Source organism: Drosophila santomea, chromosome 2R (genome assembly GCF_016746245.2).
Source record: "Drosophila santomea strain STO CAGO 1482 chromosome 2R, Prin_Dsan_1.1, whole genome shotgun sequence".
Taxonomy (NCBI): Eukaryota; Metazoa; Arthropoda; class Insecta; order Diptera; family Drosophilidae; genus Drosophila; species Drosophila santomea.
In genome coordinates, this window is record NC_053017.2 from 3,877,999 (window position 1) to 3,895,419 (window position 17,421).

At 45.6% G+C, this 17,421-nt stretch overlaps 7 protein-coding genes across 10 annotated transcripts in view; 3 read left to right on the forward strand and 4 right to left on the reverse strand.

The window, feature by feature from the left end:
* Positions 1-95: 95 nt before the first annotated feature.
* Positions 96-1,249, reverse strand: LOC120446608. The gene is made up of 3 exons (XM_039627648.2): positions 938-1,249; positions 318-880; positions 96-259 (listed from the first exon to the last, which is right to left on the reverse strand). Exons 1-3 carry the CDS (start codon positions 1,169-1,171, stop codon positions 163-165), a joined length of 894 nt encoding a protein of 297 aa, XP_039483582.2. The 5' UTR covers positions 1,172-1,249; the 3' UTR covers positions 96-162.
* Positions 1,250-1,633: 384 nt separating this feature from the next.
* LOC120445341 (peroxisomal (S)-2-hydroxy-acid oxidase GLO5) lies at positions 1,634-3,018 on the reverse strand. The gene is made up of 2 exons (XM_039625677.2): positions 2,488-3,018; positions 1,634-2,419 (listed from the first exon to the last, which is right to left on the reverse strand). Exons 1-2 carry the CDS (start codon positions 2,991-2,993, stop codon positions 1,723-1,725), a joined length of 1,203 nt encoding a protein of 400 aa, XP_039481611.2. The 5' UTR covers positions 2,994-3,018; the 3' UTR covers positions 1,634-1,722.
* Positions 3,019-3,218: 200 nt separating this feature from the next.
* LOC120445340 (peroxisome assembly factor 2) lies at positions 3,219-6,606 on the reverse strand. 4 transcript variants are annotated; one of them, XM_044005822.1, is made up of 5 exons: positions 6,502-6,546; positions 5,695-6,207; positions 4,877-5,632; positions 3,387-4,821; positions 3,219-3,335 (listed from the first exon to the last, which is right to left on the reverse strand). In XM_044005822.1, exons 1-4 carry the CDS (start codon positions 6,526-6,528, stop codon positions 3,418-3,420), a joined length of 2,700 nt encoding a protein of 899 aa, XP_043861757.1. In that variant the 5' UTR covers positions 6,529-6,546; the 3' UTR covers positions 3,219-3,335; positions 3,387-3,417. The 4 variants fall into 4 exon arrangements, with proteins under 4 accessions (XP_043861757.1, XP_043861758.1, XP_043861759.1 ...); XM_044005823.1 differs by adding an exon at positions 6,266-6,399 and having other exon boundaries at positions 3,329-4,821; positions 6,502-6,606; XM_044005824.1 differs by adding an exon at positions 6,266-6,425 and having other exon boundaries at positions 3,329-4,821; positions 6,502-6,534.
* A 235-nt stretch (positions 6,607-6,841) lies between these two features.
* Positions 6,842-9,189, forward strand: LOC120445416 (transcription initiation factor TFIID subunit 5). Its single transcript, XM_039625832.2, has one exon. It carries the CDS (start codon positions 6,924-6,926, stop codon positions 9,036-9,038), a length of 2,115 nt encoding a protein of 704 aa, XP_039481766.2. The 5' UTR covers positions 6,842-6,923; the 3' UTR covers positions 9,039-9,189.
* A 39-nt stretch (positions 9,190-9,228) lies between these two features.
* LOC120445417 (periodic tryptophan protein 1 homolog) lies at positions 9,229-10,781 on the reverse strand. Its single transcript, XM_039625833.1, has one exon. The coding sequence runs from the start codon at positions 10,693-10,695 to the stop codon at positions 9,316-9,318; it is 1,380 nt and encodes a 459-aa protein (XP_039481767.1). The 5' UTR covers positions 10,696-10,781; the 3' UTR covers positions 9,229-9,315.
* A 278-nt stretch (positions 10,782-11,059) lies between these two features.
* On the forward strand, positions 11,060-11,631 carry LOC120445492 (5-hydroxyisourate hydrolase). Its single transcript, XM_039625937.2, has 2 exons — positions 11,060-11,153; positions 11,230-11,631. The coding sequence occupies exons 1-2, from the start codon at positions 11,121-11,123 to the stop codon at positions 11,536-11,538; spliced, it is 342 nt and encodes a 113-aa protein (XP_039481871.2). The 5' UTR covers positions 11,060-11,120; the 3' UTR covers positions 11,539-11,631.
* A 200-nt stretch (positions 11,632-11,831) lies between these two features.
* The window catches only part of LOC120444389 (serine-rich adhesin for platelets), a 38,069-nt gene continuing 32,479 nt past the window's right edge, over positions 11,832-17,421 (forward strand). The window contains exon 1 of the mRNA XM_039624005.2: positions 11,832-12,678. The gene's annotated coding sequence lies outside the window, so the exon portion shown is untranslated. The remainder of the gene's footprint in view (positions 12,679-17,421) is intronic.

Below are 17,421 nucleotides of genomic sequence, written 5' to 3' on the forward strand. Positions count from 1 at the left end.
TGGTGATACGAAATCCCAGCGGTTATTTAAACTGCCACCTAATTAAAAAAGCCCGTGGAGTCTTGAATCCAGAAAGCTAATGTAAAACACGTACGTTAAACTGAAGACCATAGATGAATCTAGTGAATTTATTAGCTTTTAGTATTCAGCCCAGTAAGAATATTAACTTGTGTACTCCATGGGAACGCACTCCTCGGCTGCCACCTCGTGCGAGTGAGAGTCGTCCTCCATCAGATGCTGCAGGCTCTCATTAGGATAACTAAGAAAACACGATTTTTAGATTGGTGAGCCAATATGGAAAGGGTAAAACCTATTACCACTTAGAGGGGCTCTCATCGCTGAGCATTGTAGTGGGCACAGTGGCCGAAGTACACTCCGGACTCATGAGCTCCAACGGGTTGGGTCGTCGTTCCTGCAGCTGGCGGGCAATCTCAGCTTGGCTGAAGCCAGGCGACACCTCCTTTGGAGCACTGTGTAGTTGCAGTGACTGCTGCGAAGGTGAAACTGTGGCGGTAAGTTGTTTTTTGGCAGCGATTGCTGTGATTCCATGGTTTGCGGGCAACATTCCGGTTAGGATTTTCCGTCTTCGTCCTCGTGTGGCGCCCACAGTGGGCATGTGCGGAGGCACACCTGGAATTCCCGGTGCGCCCTTGTCTTTGTGCTTGCGCCGAATAGCGTCCTTTGATATCTGCGATCCCCCGGCGGCACCTGACGTTGATGCTGGCTCCGAATCGGAGCTGTCGGTGGCATCCGAGTCGCTGGAGTCCTTGGCAGGCTTCTCGTACAGCAGCAGACGGTCCAGCAAGAAGGTGCGATCCCGGGAAACCTTGAGCAGACGGCGTTGGTTGGTGTGCAACAGATCTTGGAAGTATTCGTTCTCCTGTAAACACAAAAAGCTGTGACTTGCCGTTGGCCAAGTTCAACTTTAGATATTTACGTATATCAGGAACTTCAGCTTCTTCTTCAGGTTCTTGTAGCGCTCCTTAAAGTCGGTTTCGCCCGCTCCCAGGCCCGCGGAAACCGAGGATGAGCTAGCGGGTGCTGCTCCACGGGAAATTGGCGGGACACGATCTCTGGCGGGTGGTGGGAATTCATCGTCGCTCGGAGGCTCGTCCTTGATAGCGCCATCTTCCTGGTTGGCCAGGGATCTACAGTACCAACCGTCTAGCATTGTATTTTAATCGCCTCTCGTTTTGTTAATTTTTTTCTATATGTACATGCCTCTTAGAGATGGGAGCTTTGCGATAGCTACGAGTTCCGCACACTAATCGATTAGCTCGAGCATTGCTATCGGACGATTATCTACCGTTTCTGTTATCACTCATTCAAAAATTGAGTTTTGTCAGTTAAGTAATTTATATTAATGTAAAACCCGCAATTATCTCTTGCATTAGACAACTTTTGATTTGAAAAGAGCTTAACTAGACTCTTGAAACTAATATGCAAAATAGTTGTAGCTAAACATTATATTTATAATTTCCCTAGTTAATTTATCATTTTAATGAAGGTTTTATAACTTCATTTGACTTTAAAATAGGCATATTTCTAAAATGTTTGACATCTAAACATTTAAAAATCGTATTATAAAAATGATCACCTGAGGAAACCGATAAAGATGTTAATTGCTAGAAACTGTTTTAAGTTTATTTTTATTGACATGTTTGTTAATTTATAAAAGCAAGTTTGATAAGTTTTTTTAATTTACACTAAAACGTTTCTGATTTATAGCTTGGCATATTGACTCTCATGCACCACCATTGCCGACGTGATGTCTCCCAAAGTTTGGCAACCAATCAGTGCCATGGTGATCTCAAAGTCTTTTCTCAACACACTCAGCATCTCTTCCACGCCCTTCTGTCCATTGTAGGCCAAACCCCAGACAGCTGGACGACCCACAAAGACAGTTTTTGCCCCGAGAGCCAAAGCCTTGAAGATATCATTGCCCTGCATGATGCCTCCGTCCAGCATAACCACCAGATTCTCTCCCACGGCCTTCACGATCTCCGGCAGGGCTTCGATCGAGGCCGGAACCGTGTCGATTTGGCGGGCTCCGTGGTTGGAAACAATGAGTCCGGCGCATCCAAACTCCTGGGCCAACACAGCATCTTCGGCAGTCAGAACTCCCTTCACCACAATGGGCAGATGAGTGATACTCTTCAGCCAGGCAATATCCTTCCAGGTGATGGTTGGATCAAACTGGCTAGAGACGTACGCATTTATGCCTGAGGCGCCCATTGCGGCATTCCCTACTCCAGTAGCCTTAATACCCTGGAAATTGGCCAATGTCAGGTGCGATGGTAGGCTGAAGTTGTTGCGCACATCGGCTCGACGGTGTCCAAAAATAGGGGCATCGATAGTCAGGACGAGCGCCTTGAAGTTTGCCTTCTCGGCACGGCGCACCAGTTTTTCCGTGATGGTACTGAATTTTAAAAGGTTAGTAATTAATATAGAGGTACTTGTTTACACATATAAAGAGTATTATCTCACCGATCCTTGTAGATGTATAGTTGGAACCATTTGATGGTGTCCGGAGCACCATTTGCCAAATCCTCCAGCGAAGTGGTGGACAGTGTGCTGAGTATAAAGATGGAGCCGGCTTTTCCGGCCGCCCTGGCATTGCCTACCTCGCCCTCCGAATGTGCCATCTTCTGCATAGCCGTGGGAGCTATGCCCAGAGGCCACTTCATCTGCTCTCCGAAGATTTTGCAACTAATGTCCAGGCTGGAGACATCTCTCAGACAGCGAGGCCGCAAACGTAGCCGCCGGAAGGCCTCGCGATTCAGTCCCAAAGTAAACTGCTCACCGGCGCCGCTGCGGTAGTAGTCCAGGGCATTCTTCTCCAGTTGTCCGGCAGCCTTCTTCTCAAAGTCCTCCACGCACACCAAAGCCATGGCCGTTATATAACAGGGGAATGGAAATATACAATGTTTGGCAACACCTCTTGACGCACCTCCCAGACTCGCACTGAATCCACTGAGATTAGGTGCCGGCATCAACAGCTTTTGCCCGGCAGGGTCTATAAACCGGGGAATCGCGATAAGCACGCTGTCTGCCGGCTGAAGTAGATAATGAATCCCTCATCAGCCCGAGATTATAAAGTACAGATCATAGCAGGGATCATTCAAATCAGAAGACGCAGTTTTCCTTCTCTGCATGGGGCGAAGTTTTGTCCGAGATGATAAGAACCCTCTTCGCAAAGGTTAATTGGGATCACCTACCTCCTGCTGTCTTCCAAAGTAATCAGAGTCGCCAACACGCTGGTTCCTATTTCATATGAGAGTTCCATGGATGGTTCGGATGGTTTTAACGAGTGAAAGCTCGCTGGGAATTGTGAACTATCAACGGGTTTATTGAAAAACAACGAAAAATGTCTGTAAAAAACTCACTCTTAGAACTAGTTAACCAGCTGCGCATAATTTAGACACTGTAAGAAGCCTTAAGGTTGTTGAAATACTCCAGATCCTTGGCGCTGATAGAGGGTACAAACTTGTTGAAAGACTTCGTGAAGTCTTCCACCTGCACGATTACATTCTCCGGCACCAGTTCCTTCTCTGTTATTGCTCCACTCAAGTGTCTGTCTATGGTGCGCCTCACAGCCGAGAGCCATGCATTCGAGCAGATGGAGTACAGATCTGCCCCGCTCATTTCACTCTTCAATCGCTCGGCAATCTGTTCCATGTCGACCCCGGCTTCCAAAGTGAATCGCTGGGTTTGAGCACGCAGAACGGCTGCCTTGTCTTCGGCAGTTGAACAAGGTCCCACGTAGAAAAGCTTGTCAAAGCGACCCGGTCGCAAGAGAGCGGGGTCAATAAGATCGGGGCGATTGGTGGCGGCCAGAATGAATATGGGTTTAGTAGTGTCGCCATCGCTCATTCCATCCATTTCCGCCAATAGCTGCGACACCACCCTATCCATTACACCTCCAGAATCACCAGCCACACCTCGATTGGGAGCCAGGGAATCCAGTTCGTCCAAGAAGAGCACACAAGGAGCCGCAGTACGAGCCCTGGAGAAGACCTCGCGCACATTCTGCTCGCTCTGGCCCACGTACATGTTTAATAGCTCAGGACCTTGAACAGAAAGAAAACTCAAGTTGCACTCGGTGGCAACAGCCTTGGCCACCAGTGTTTTGCCTGTTCCTGGGGGACCGTAAAGCAGGATTCCCGATCTTCGTAGATTCTTGCCCATCAGGTGAACATGCTTAAGCGGCAGACCGATGCTGCTCTGGATCTCATCTTTAAGCTTGGCCAAACCACCAATATCCGACCAATAAACCTTCGGTACTTTGGGCGCACCCAAACTGTCCGCGAAAGAGCTCTGCATGTCGGTGAGGTTCTTGGCAAAGTGGGACATATCCAAGGTGCTCCTACCCAACCTATTGCGAATCTTTATGCGAACCGCGTTGTCGTAAAGCAACTGTAGGTCGCCCAGCAAAAAGCCCTGTGACTTTGCAGCCACATCCTGCAGGATATTGAGCGTTTCCCTCCAACTGGGAGAAATGCGTGACATGAACTGCGACTGATTTTCCCGCGAGAACAAGGGCAATTGCTCAATGGCCTTCTGGTTGTAGATTACATCGTTGAAAGACTCGCGCACGTGCATCCAACGAAGAATCTCGAATCGCTCCTCCTTGCTGGGCATATCAATGTGTATAATCTCCAGGAAAAGTCCTTGTATCATTGGTTTGAGGTGTCTGTCGCTAGTCAAAGCCATCACTACAATCGGATGCTTGCGGTCCCTGTTGAAAAGTTCCTGGACCTGCACGTGGAAGGCGGAAAGCAGACGCAAATCCTCATTACCCTCGTTGTCTATGCCGAAAATCTAGAAATATATGTTGTAAAGAGTTTGTAAATTTACTCGAGAGCAAACCTCTTACCTCAAAGTTATGAAAACAAATCATAAGCGGTTCGCAAACTTGGCTCTTGGCAAATACGGCCTTTAGCTTCATCTCCGTGTGGGAGGGAACTTGCGAAACGATCTCTGCGCAATCTGCCCCGTAAATATGCATTCCCAACTCCTGGGCTACAGCGTTCACGAGCTTCGATTTGCCAGATCCTCGCTCGCCTTGAAGCAGGAACACAGGAAAGATGTGCTTTGAGGACAGGCAGGCGGACTTCTTTGGCAGGAAGGCATCTACCGAGGAGCGCAACAGTTTATAAGGCTTTCGCAGACCACTTGGATAGTTCTCAACGATCGCCATGCTGTCAAGCACTTGAAGAGGCAGGAAACTGTGCGATGCCGGTACTTGAACGAGGTTGCTAAAGTTTTTGGCTACAACCGCTTGCAGCTCGAACTCGCTGCCCTTCGTCTCCAGGTGAATACACTTTAGGTGGACGTGGCGTAGGTGAGCGAATATCAGGTAATAGTGGGCATAGGTCGCAGTGCCCACCAACTCCGCGTTCACCTCGATACGGTAGGTATGTCCACGATGCATGAGCCGAGGTGTATTAAAATAGTTGCTCAGGATAATCTCTGTCAGTTCGGCGGGAAGTTCATGAGCATCCGCGATTAAGTACACATGAGCTTTGGTTGCTATTCCAGGTATTGTCTGCTCATCGGCAAAATGCTCCACCTGCACCCAACAGTTGGAGCGGATTCGAAAGCGATCCAATATGTTGCCGTAGAAGTTCTCCTAAAATTTTACCAAAATTAGAATTATAGCATATATTTCATTTATTTATACTCGATACCCACCTGAACATACAGACAATTGGGTTGGCACTGGGCAGCCGGCAGAATCTGGGCCACAATGGTATGTGGCGCCTCCTGGAGCATTTGCTTGATAACCGTTTGGGTCGTATTTCCTTCATCTGAAGCTAACGGCTTACCGATCCTTACCCTCCTCCCGCGGATGACCAAGTTGACAAAGTTGACGTCCGGCGATTCCGCATAGTTGTCGTACACCTCCTGGCTGGCGAACACCAGATGCTCCGACTTGATCAGCTCGTTCTTGATCAGCAGATCGTAGAGGCGGTTCGGAATGGGGGTCAGCAGCAACTTGCCCTTGTAATATTTGGCGTAACGCCAGTATACAGCGTATGTCAGATATCCGGGGTAGAGAAACCAGGGCCACTTGGGCGCCAGCAGCTGTATGGCCGAATTATAGCCCTCGACTAGCTCCTGTACTCTTCCAGAGAAGCTGAATCTTGGTTGTCCGGGATCTTGATGATCGAACGACACCGAATTCCGCTTGCCGACGACTTTTTTCTGCGAAAATCGATCACGACATTAGCTAATAGGGTTAATATATTTGTTATTGACCTACCGCATCTTGGTTTTCATTCATTTCATACAATAAATTTGGACAAAAACACAACAGAAAGCACGAGTACAAGGGTTAATTTCGAGGAGGCGGTGTCAAAGTTCAAGGAGTTGGAGGGTAGGCGCCAGACAAATACACTGAAATACGCAATGGCAAGTTAATCCTGTTAATGCATAGCATATCTTAGCCTCTGCTTTAAAAATAAGCTTGCTCACTTGACCGGTTACTTTAGATTTTACCTTTTTCACAATAACTCTCCTCTTCATTACGAATGTTTTGATTCTTGTAATATATTAGCTTAAAAAATACTAAAAGTATTCTGTCAGCTGTCTACAGTAAGCCCTCTTAATCTAAACATTTAATTTAATTCGTCTTAGCCTGCATAATAGTAATCATAGTTATATCCTTATGCAATGTAAGTTGATATTTGTCTAAATTAAAAATGATTATCATAGGCTAAATGCTAAGCAATTTATTAGATCTTGTATTATAAATTATAACCCGGTAACACCAGTATTTACTGTATATTTTGGCTGTACTTGTAGCATTTCAGTATATTTCATTATGCACTCAAGCGTGTTAGCCCGCTGCAAATCTGGTCACACACATCCACGCACAACAAAATAGTACACAGGTTCTAAATATTAAATTTTTCGGGAAAATGAGTCTGGAAATGAGCAATATCAACGGGGGAAACGGTACTCAATCGTCCCACGATAAGCGTGAGTTGCTGTGCCTGCTAAAACTCATCAAGAAGTACCAGCTGAAGAGCACGGAGGAGCTGCTCTGCCAGGAGGCGAATGTGAGCAGTGCGGATTTGTCGGAAATCAGCGAAAGTGATGTTCAGCAAGTGCTGGGCGCAGCTCTGGGAGTTGGAGACGCCAATCGAGAGCGGAAACATGTCCCATCACCGGCGCAGGCTCATAAGCAGTCCGCGGTGACGGAGGCCAATGCTGCAGAGGCACTGGCCAAGTTCATCGGCGACGACAGTTTTGATGCCCAGCATTATGAGCAGGCATACAAGGAGCTGCGCACTTTCGTTGAGGAATCCCTGGACATATACAAGCATGAGCTGTCTATGGTTCTGTACCCCATTTTGGTGCAGATCTACTTCAAAATCCTGGCCAGTGGACTGAGGGAAAAGGCCAAAGAATTTATTGAGAAGTACAAATGCGATCTCGACGGTTATTACATAGAGGGTCTATTCAGCCTACTTCTGCTGTCCAAGCCGGAGGAGCTGCTTGAGAATGACCTCGTAGTCGCCATGGAGCAGGATAAGTTTGTCATTCGCATGTCCAGGGACTCGCACTCTCTGTTCAAGCGACACATCCAGGATCGCCGGCAGGAAGTTGTGGCAGACATTGTTTCCAAGTACTTGCATTTTGACACCTACGAGGGCATGGCACGCAACAAGCTGCAGTGCGTTGCCACCGCGGGCTCGCACATCGGCGAGGCCAAGCGACAGGACAACAAGATGCGGGTGTACTACGGACTGCTTAAGGAGGTGGACTTTCAGACTCTAACCACTCCAGCGCCGGCACCAGAGGAGGAGGACGATGATCCGGATGCCCCGGATCGTCCGAAAAAGAAAAAGCCGAAAAAGGATCCCCTGCTGTCGAAAAAGTCCAAGTCAGATCCAAATGCTCCATCCATCGACAGAATTCCCCTGCCGGAACTGAAGGATTCGGACAAGTTGCTAAAGCTTAAAGCTCTTAGGGAAGCCAGCAAGCGGCTAGCCCTCAGCAAGGATCAACTGCCCTCTGCCGTCTTTTACACTGTGCTCAATTCCCATCAGGGCGTAACCTGTGCCGAGATTTCAGACGATTCCACGATGTTAGCCTGTGGATTTGGAGACTCGAGTGTGAGGATTTGGTCATTGACGCCCGCCAAGCTGCGTGCGCTTAAGGATGCAGATGCCCTTCGCGAACTGGACAAGGAATCGGCGGATATCAATGTCCGCATGCTGGATGACCGAAGTGGTGAGGTAACCAGAAGCTTTTTGGGTCACACCGGACCCGTATACCGCTGTGCCTTTGCACCTGAGATGAACCTTTTGCTCTCATGTTCCGAGGACAGTACCATAAGGCTGTGGTCCCTGCTTACCTGGTCCTGTGTGGTCACCTACCGCGGGCACGTTTATCCGGTGTGGGATGTGCGCTTTGCGCCGCATGGATACTACTTTGTTTCTTGCTCCTACGATAAAACTGCTCGTCTGTGGGCTACGGATTCCAATCAAGCGTTGCGAGTCTTTGTGGGTCACCTGTCGGACGTGGATTGTGTGCAATTTCATCCCAATTCCAACTATGTGGCCACCGGCTCTAGTGATCGTACGGTACGCCTGTGGGACAACATGACTGGTCAGTCCGTGCGCCTGATGACAGGCCACAAGGGATCGGTGAGTTCGCTGGCCTTCTCCGCCTGCGGACGGTATCTGGCCTCGGGTTCCGTAGACCACAACATCATCATCTGGGATCTGTCCAACGGATCACTGGTCACCACCCTTCTAAGGCACACGAACACTGTGTCCACGATTACCTTTAGTCGCGATGGTACAGTCCTGGCTGCAGCCGGCTTGGATAACAACCTAACCCTGTGGGACTTCCACAAGGTCACCGAAGACTATATCAGCAATCACATAACTGTGTCGCACCACCAGGATGAGAACGACGAGGACGTCTACCTAATGCGGACGTTCCCAAGCAAGAACTCGCCATTCGTTACCCTGCACTTTACGCGCCGAAATCTCCTGATGTGCGTGGGTCTATTCAAGAGTTAGGAGCACAGATAAGCTTACTTGGTATACGTAATGTAGTCTTAAGGAATGCTCGGAATGTTTAGGGTTAATGTTTTGTATTCCGTTTGTGCCCCATCCCCCTGAAATGTCTATTATTTTTTTAAGCAGAAATGTGTAAAGTGCATATATGCACAACTTATCAATAAATTTTAATTAACATAAAAGCCGATCATTAGGGTCCTTACATTTAATTCATATTTATTTAAAAGTCATATAAAGCATAGATATACACAGATAAATACGTATCTGGACGATTTACCTACTCCGCATCAGCGATTCCAAACGTCCGGCGCACGGCTATCGAGTTTTTGATGTTAAAGATCGCGCAGCGCGGAGGCTTCTCTCCACCAAAGGCCAAGGTGTAGGGATCTTCGGGGCATTGGCGCATGCATTGCAAGCGGCCCATGTTGAACTCGTGCTCGTAGACGTGCTTTGCCTCTGTGCCATCAAAGTTCCACACCTTCAGTGTGCCTTCCGTGGAGGTAGAGGTCAGCAGATTGGGCATCTGGTTGTTGAAACACACACCGGAGATTTCCTCATTGTGGGCCTTTACGGACCACAGCAGCTGGCCAGGAGAACGTTTGTCGGCGTAGTGCAAGCTTCCATCGTTGGTGCCCACGATGAAGTAGTCAGTCTGAGTGGGATGCCACAGGACCTTCTCCACCTCACCGTCAACTTTCCACTGAATGCTGGACGAGTTGACGCCTTCAGAGTCGCGGCAATCAAAGAGTCGCACAAATCCATCGGCACATCCGGTTAGGATGCTTTGGGCCTCTTTCGGATGGAATTCCAGCGACTGAACCTTTTCACCAAAGGCAGTAATGGTGGTATGAGGCTGGCCCTCGTCCATGTCCCAAAGAATCACAGTTTGGTCCACGGAGCCGCTGGCCAGAATGTGCTCAAAATTGGTGTTCCAAGAGAGATCCAGCACTGCGTCCTTGTGTCCATACTGCTCCTTGTTCTGCTTGCGGCTGCCCTTAGAACCCAGCTTAAAGGTGGGCTCAATAGAGTCCTGGATGTCCAAATCCCAGATGGTGATTATCGGATCCATGCAGCCGATGGCGCACATGTTGCCCGCCTTTTCGCTGCCCGCGTCGTGATTCATCCACTCAATGCACAGGGGAAAGCTGGGCAGCAGAAAATCGTGATGGGTGTAGAGAGCCTCCTCTTCCTGGTTGAACACCCACACCTCCATGGAAGCGGCGTCATCCTGCACGTGACCCACGAGAATAAGGTTGTCGCTGGGCTTGATCACCTCGTCCTCGGCCTCGGAGTCTTCGTCCTCATCGGGGATTTGCTCGCCAGCGTCCACGATGTTGGCCAGACTGGTGACATTGGCATTCGTCTCGTTGTCATACTCCTGGAATTGGAACTCGTCCTGGGGATTGCGGTTCTCACTGTTGGCATCCTCGTGGTCGTCCACATCCATGTCGTTATGGTCCTCCGCGGCATTTTCGCCCTCCTCCGCCTCGTCGTCGCTCTCCTCGTCCAATTCCTGCTGCGTATCTCCAATAATCCTGGCCAGCTCCGCCTGCGTCAGCACGATCTTGTCGGGGCGATCCTTGGCCACGCCGCGTGGTACGAAGCAAAGAGCTGGGACAAAGTCAATGCTCGGTTCTGGTGGTCCTTCCTCAGCCATTATGGGTAAATTTTCAACGCAGTTTGCACTACCACACGAAATAGTCAACACGTGCAGTTCAAACGAGCCAGGTAGTGTGACCAGCCCTTGTCAATGTCGAGATTACTAATACTTTATACAAATACTGAATATCAATAGATTTTTATATTTTTAAAAACTTTTGTTTTATTCAACCTATTATTTGGAATGGAATTTTTCAAAATGCCTTTTATATTTATTTTTTGAATTTGCATTCCCCAAAGATCGTTCTAATCTCCTAAAGATTTCTGTCTTATAATTTTGGCATCACACTTATCTTTACTTTTCAAAGCTTAAATTAAAATGCAATCAAAGATTAAGATAAACATTATCATAATCTGCAGCTTTTGCTATCTGCTGAGATACCAGAAATACCTGCAATATTTAGTCTTAAAGTTGCCCTCAGGATGGAAGCTCGAAAATTTTCTACCCACATATTGGTAACCTATTTTCAACTTTTATATTTATAATTCTATATGTATTTATACGAAAATAACTTTTCGTTATCCCTCTCAGGATACATCAGTGGGAAAGGCGGCAGCCAATGTGAGAGTAACAGTTTCCAGGCTAGACGAGATTCAGGAGTGGAGATCTCTTCGAGCGGCCCAAACTGATGCGGATGGTCGCTGTCTACTTTTAGAACCCGGTCGATTTCCCAGCGGGATTTACAAGCTGACCTTTCACGTGGGCTCCTATTACGCAGAGCGCAATGTGAAGACCCTGTATCCAGCGATCGACTTGATTGTGGATTGCAGTGAGAACCAGAACTATCACATTCCTTTGTTGCTCAATCCCTTCGGATATTCCACTTATCGTGGCACATAACGTGATTGTGGCTCAAGGAAAATGGGGAATGAATTGTATACAACTAAGGAAACTATTTTTCAGTTGATTTGAATAAATGCCGTTGGAGCTCCACAAAATGTTTATTTCTTAAACCAAGTTGGGGATCGCTCAATACTTCGTGCGATGTTCGTGCGTGAGCTGTCGTGCCATGAATACAAGTAGCCTCACGATCCCACCCCTATTCGCCAGTACGGCATCTTGCCATCTCTAGCCAGCATTCGGTGTCGTTTGGTTCCGACTCAGTTTGTATTTTGCGGATGTCGCGGGAGGTTCGAGCGTTCGCTCCGTTGTCGGTGTTTGGAATTGAATGTTTTTGAAACGGCGATCGGCCGAGTCGTGTGCCGGTAGCTTGAATACAAAAAACATACATATTTGGAAATTCGATAACGACGGCAAGTGCTCTCTGCAAAGTGAGTGGATGATGGATCCTTGCATCCTACAGATCTGTTCGGGTTTGAATCTGCCACCGAGGTGCAACAGTTGTTTCGGAATAGGATTCTAAGTGGAAATAATATCCGTGTGTGTGTATTTTCAAAGAGCTAAACAAGAAGTGGGATTTGTTATTGGAAAGTACAAACAGCGCTCCCATAGACACACACACTCGATGCGGCCGAGCCAGCAAATCCCCGACAAATCTTAAACCAGTTTTAAGATACATATTCTTGGTGTCAGTGTGTGCATGTTGATTTTTTCTGGCATTGTTTTCGTTTTTTTTTTTTCATATTTCGTGCTGCTGGCTCTGCGTCTTTTTTGTGTACCCATACCCTTTTCGCCTGCCCCTAATCGCGTTTCCATTTTCTGGCCATCGTCCAGATCGGAGGTTTTGGTTTTGGTTATGATTTTGGGGTCCGAGAGAGCAACAAGTACCCCCGCCTAGTACCTATAACCAGACCCATACCTACATATACCTTCATCCATATTTGTACCCATACCAAGTGCCTGCCCGCGTCTCGCTCCGTCTGCCATCTGAAAACCCGAAAAACACGGAAAGAAACGAGCTTAGATTCTAACGAGATCAGCACGTCAGTTGGTAACTCTGCCCCAATTGGTCCAATTTGAATGCGGTACGAAGCACCTCCGGAATCCGGCGAAGATCGCACATACATATTATTCCAAAAGGTGAGTGGCGGTGGTTCTAGGTGATCTCATCAGGAAACTAGGAATATGTAGTTTTGGAATATAATTTAATCGGCCAAAAAACCTGTTGTTTGAATCTAGAAAACATTCTTCGTTTATTAAATTAAAATTTCATTCGTTCCTTTAACCTTATCTAAAATAAAAAAAGTGCAAAAAAAAAATTCAGCATGTACCTTTTTTGAGTTCAAATATCACAGAAAGGGTATTTAAATAAACTAGAAATTACCTAAATGATTTATTATAAGGCCAGACATGGTAAACATTACATTATTAAGTCAATTTATTAAGAAATAACAAACAATACATAATTAAGTACATTTATTATAACTTAGCTAACATTATTTTATTAAGACAGTGTCCACAGCCATAAATACATTTTAGAACAACAAAACAATGCAAGCATTCTTCAGATCGCGCTAAGTTTTTAAGCCTAATTAAAATTTAAATCCAATTCAATTTTATGAAATGTGCGAAAACGTCGCCAGAACCAGTTGAGCTACAACGGCGAAATTACCACTTTCATTGTTTATTCGGTATACAAGTTCTTTGAAACGTGGGAAACAATTTATGTAAAGTTCATATTTTAATTCGACTGTTTGCTTTAATTTTGAAGTGTTTAAATTGCTGAACTGTCTAGCTCGAGGGCTGTTACCTCACCTTTTCTGCGACATTTGGCGCAATTTGGTTTACCTAATAATTGAAAGTTCGGCGCCGCATTAAAGCGCAATCAAAATGACAACTTGCTAACGGTCAATTAATCACAAGCCCCAATGAATGCGACGAAAAAGAGCCGAAAAATTGTGTATATGTAATTGATAATCGATCCGACGATAAACACTTTCCTGGCCCGCAGCTCTGGCCAAAACCAATCATTAATAACTGTAATCCAGAGATAAATTAAACCATGGCTTCGAATACCGTTAAACGCGGCGCTGGAAAAGTGTCAAAAATCGTAACCTACGTGGATATAATTTGCACTGACGTAAAGCCAAAAGCCCAATATGCGATGATGGTTAAACGCTGTAGGCAAATTAGAGAGCGGCCAAGCGGCCAAAGTGCAGAAAAGAAGGCAAAAGTTGGCAGCAAAAACAAAGCACCAGCACCAGGAAAAAACATCGAAACACAAAATAGTAAAAAATAAATGTAAAAACCTTTAAGTCTGCACAGTTGGGGGGTAAAAATTGGGGGAAATCGCCACTGCTTGAGCATGTTTGTCGTCGAGCTCAGCTGACATCGCAAAATGGCAAGAAGCCTCTCTGAGATGCACAGAAAAAAATAATTGTTTAAAACATCCATACCAAATATTGCCATGAAATGCAAATAAGTTTGAAGCACACATAAAGGAAATTTTTAAAAAACCCTACTGAAAATTTACTTCCACAAAAGTACTATATAATCAGATTAGAATTCGGTTGCAGCTGAAAGCCGTAAAAAACATACAAATGTCCGTTCATAATCAAAGTTCTCCTTTCATTTCCTTGCTGTTACTATTTGCTGCATTTTTAATACATCAACTGTGATTAGTACAGATTATTTGCAACCGTGTAGCTGAAATGGCAAGAGCAAACAGGAAATGAACCCGCATGCACTTTTTCAAGTACCTTTCGTTCGAATTCGCTGGCCGATTGCATCGAGTTGTTCACTCGAGCACCGGAGTTGGAGCTCCGACTTGAGCTTGAGCTTGGTCTAAAGTAAATTTTGTCGTCGTCTTGTGTTTTTTAGTTCGCCTTTAAGTTGTGCACGTACCCAGCGACTTTTACAGCGCTTCCAGAGGGGTATATACGCACCTGGAGTTGTGAGAACAATGTTGAATGTGCCAACTATTCAGTGCGAGTTCCCAACAATTACATTTAGCCTTGAATACCATTGGGAAATTACATTAGTTAACCCTGTTTTAACTGTCAGCCTAGAATAAGTCCATTCGTCTTACTGTTTCTTGATTTGTGCATAGTTTCCAATTCTAAACTAGGTTTCTTCCATAATTTTTCGTAATTTAAAATAGAAACTACTATAACTTTTGATACGTTTGCTAGCCTTTACCAATTGCGATTTACTAATAATACCTTGCTTCCTATTTGTTTCTGAGATTTTAAAGACCTTTTTCCAGCCGCAACAAAAAGTTGAATCAGAAATCGCAATTCTCCGCGTCATCGTTCAATTAAAAAGGTATCGTCATGGCGAATCTAGAGGTCTAGCCTCACCTTTTAGTTTTATTTCATTGCATTTTGTTTTGTTAATTTCCATGCAATTTCAGGGCATTTCATTCCGCTTGGGCGTAGTTGTTCCCGAACCCCAAGTCGATGTTTTTCGCAATGTTTGCGCAGTTGTGTGGGCATTTGCATTTGTATCTGAGTGCTGTTTGAGTCCGGGTTGCAGGGGTGCGGATGTGTGCAAGTGTGAGTCGGCCAACCTGTTCGGAACTCAAGAAAAATGAGTCAGCAGCGGCGGGTCGGGCTTTGGCATCCATGAGATACGAGTATATTTCGAGTGGACTCCGCAAAGTGTTTGCCGAGGATATCAGGGGCTGCGGGGTCCTTCTTCCTTTCTGACCTGCACCCAAGCGTTTATCCGCCGAGGGTTTTGATTATTTTGTTTCATGTGCCCTTGGCAATGTCTCATATTACTTGGAGGGTATGGGCTCGAACACATATCCCTTGCCATCCGTATCTTTTTCTCTTCGCTTTGTTCATCGCCCCTTTGCTTCATTTCCCGGCTATGCATGGGGCCACTCTAAATGTGTTCAATGTGTAGTTTCCGATAAGCATGCATTGTGATATACACTTCGAGGCGAAGCCGTACTGCGTCTCTTTAATTGAGATACAAAATGAACTGCAATCGAAGGAGTAGGTTACACAGAAAGATACATTTCTAAAAACACGCTCCATCCTGTAGATGGAAACTGAACTCATTTTAAACATTGAAGCTACATTAATTTAGTTCTTCAAATTAATCTGATTATACGGATTTCTTATAAGGAAAGAAACCTTGTGTTATTTAAGTATATCTGAATATAGGTAAGAACTTTCAAAGTAATTTCCGACCATCCCTCGATGGATATATAATTTTCTTTTACCCAATGCATTTATCCGGACTAACTCGTGTGAGATGCACGACCTTGACAATCTCCGGCCCAAGAGTCTCGGCACAATTATCGTGTTTGGCTTTAATTCCACACGCTTCGTCTGCAGTGTTTACCAAATAGATTTGGAGTGCGCTTAGTACCTTCCTTACCTTCCTACCTACTTACTGCCCAAAATCCAATCCCAAGTGGATTGCAGCAGGTGTCGTGACTAAGACATTCCGCCATGGCAAAGTGAGTTTTTCAAAAATTCGAAACTAATTTCAGACTTTTTGTAGTCGCGCTTTTGAGCTTGTTCGGTAGTTTGGTAGCCGCTGCTGCTAACGAGCATTCAGCGTTCAGTCTGCCAAGCAGGCTTTTATTTTAGCCAATTTTTTTATATTTTTATTTTTGCACACACATAAGCACTTTTATGGTTTCGGCATTAAAAATGTGGCGCAAAATTCAAACACAGAGGGGTGTAATTGAAAAGGCATGAGAGATGCTTTATGGGTGGGGCTAATGGGGGATCCGGGTGGTTTTCCAAGGGGGGATGGGCGATGGGCGATGGTATTAGCCGAAGTCAGTCGCGCACTAAATCCCAATGGTAACGCACCCATTAATCACAGAAGAGAAACAATAATGCTCGGACGAGCGAAAAAGTGGTAAAAGCCGTTTCCAAGACAAAGCACGTTGAAAAACTGCTCAAAGATGTTCCCCCAAGATACCAGCGAAGTGTTAATTAATAAGTTTAATGTTTTGTGCCATGAGCATGAGCATTCTTAATATAACTACAAGTTTAGTGAGTCAGTGGCGGTACTCAAATAGAATGGGATCACTTTCGACGCAATTTAGCTGCAGCATCTAGTGATTTTACTGCCTGACATTTCGCCATTTCTACATTTCCACATTTCGAGGCGTGGTACCTGGTCTCCCAGTCTATAAGGTTTAATTAATCCAAATTGCGTTGTGCAAAACAGTTAGCTTCTGTATCTGTCTTTGTCTTTGCCAATTTTTTGTGGATTGGGGAGCGGCTGTAATGGGGTAATTAAAAGCATTGTTAATGGGATTCAACGGGGGAGGTACATGGATACACATGTACATGCCATTCGTATAGACAAGTGTATGAAAAACAGGGAAAATACGCTCGCGAGCATGTGTAACCAATTAATTTGGTAAATTAAAAAGTGGTGGGGATAACACTTTGCGACTGTATCAATTACTTTCCAAATGGATGCGATGGGAACCCAAGTTTTTGCATTGCTTATTTTTCCAAAATGTTATGCTTTATAAGCTTTTGATTCCCCTTTAACTCGATAAGAACCTTTCGCTTGTGAAGTTCGTTATGTATTTTAGCTGATATATTAGATTATCCCTTAACGCATTTGTATTCAGCCCTCAATAGGAACACTTTGGCTAAGCCCTGCAATGAACGTTGCAAGTAAACTGCTATTATTAGCGAGCACTTATGCCCGTTTTGGCCAGCTCATTAGCCATTCTGGGCACAAGCCACGTAACAGTAACAAGGCATAAAAGGCGAAATACACGAGTTCGTATAGACGAAAGGCTATAAGACATTTCATATTCACACCATTCACGATGGTTTATCAGGTTGCATGCACGCGATTCAAATCAATTGCCACAATGACACACATACAAATTGCTGA

Excerpts from the sequence above, each read along its gene's own strand:
- LOC120446608 (XM_039627648.2), bottom strand. The coding sequence starts at position 1,171 with ATGCTAGACGGTTGGTACTGTAGATCCCTGGCCAACCAGGAAGATGGC. Across the intron at positions 881-937 it reads AGCTGAAGTTCCTGATATAC|GAGAACGAATACTTCCAAGA; the intron begins GTAAATATCTAA and ends TTGTGTTTACAG. Across the intron at positions 260-317 it reads GATGAGAGCCCCTCTAAGTG|TTATCCTAATGAGAGCCTGC; the intron begins GTAATAGGTTTT and ends GTGTTTTCTTAG.
- LOC120445341 (XM_039625677.2), bottom strand. The coding sequence starts at position 2,993 with ATGCCGGCACCTAATCTCAGTGGATTCAGTGCGAGTCTGGGAGGTGCG. Across the intron at positions 2,420-2,487 it reads CTATACATCTACAAGGATCG|TACCATCACGGAAAAACTGG; the intron begins GTGAGATAATAC and ends TTTAAAATTCAG.
- LOC120445340 (XM_044005822.1), bottom strand. The coding sequence starts at position 6,528 with ATGAAGAGGAGAGTTATTGTGAAAAAG. Across the intron at positions 6,208-6,501 it reads GGAGAGTTATTGTGAAAAAG|AAAAAAGTCGTCGGCAAGCG; the intron begins GTAAAATCTAAA and ends CGATTTTCGCAG. Across the intron at positions 4,822-4,876 it reads TTTGTTTTCATAACTTTGAG|ATTTTCGGCATAGACAACGA; the intron begins GTAAGAGGTTTG and ends ATATATTTCTAG.
- LOC120445416 (XM_039625832.2), top strand. The coding sequence starts at position 6,924 with ATGAGTCTGGAAATGAGCAATATCAACGGGGGAAACGGTACTCAATCG.
- LOC120445417 (XM_039625833.1), bottom strand. The coding sequence starts at position 10,695 with ATGGCTGAGGAAGGACCACCAGAACCGAGCATTGACTTTGTCCCAGCT.
- LOC120445492 (XM_039625937.2), top strand. The coding sequence starts at position 11,121 with ATGGAAGCTCGAAAATTTTCTACCCACATATTG. Across the intron at positions 11,154-11,229 it reads AATTTTCTACCCACATATTG|GATACATCAGTGGGAAAGGC; the intron begins GTAACCTATTTT and ends TATCCCTCTCAG.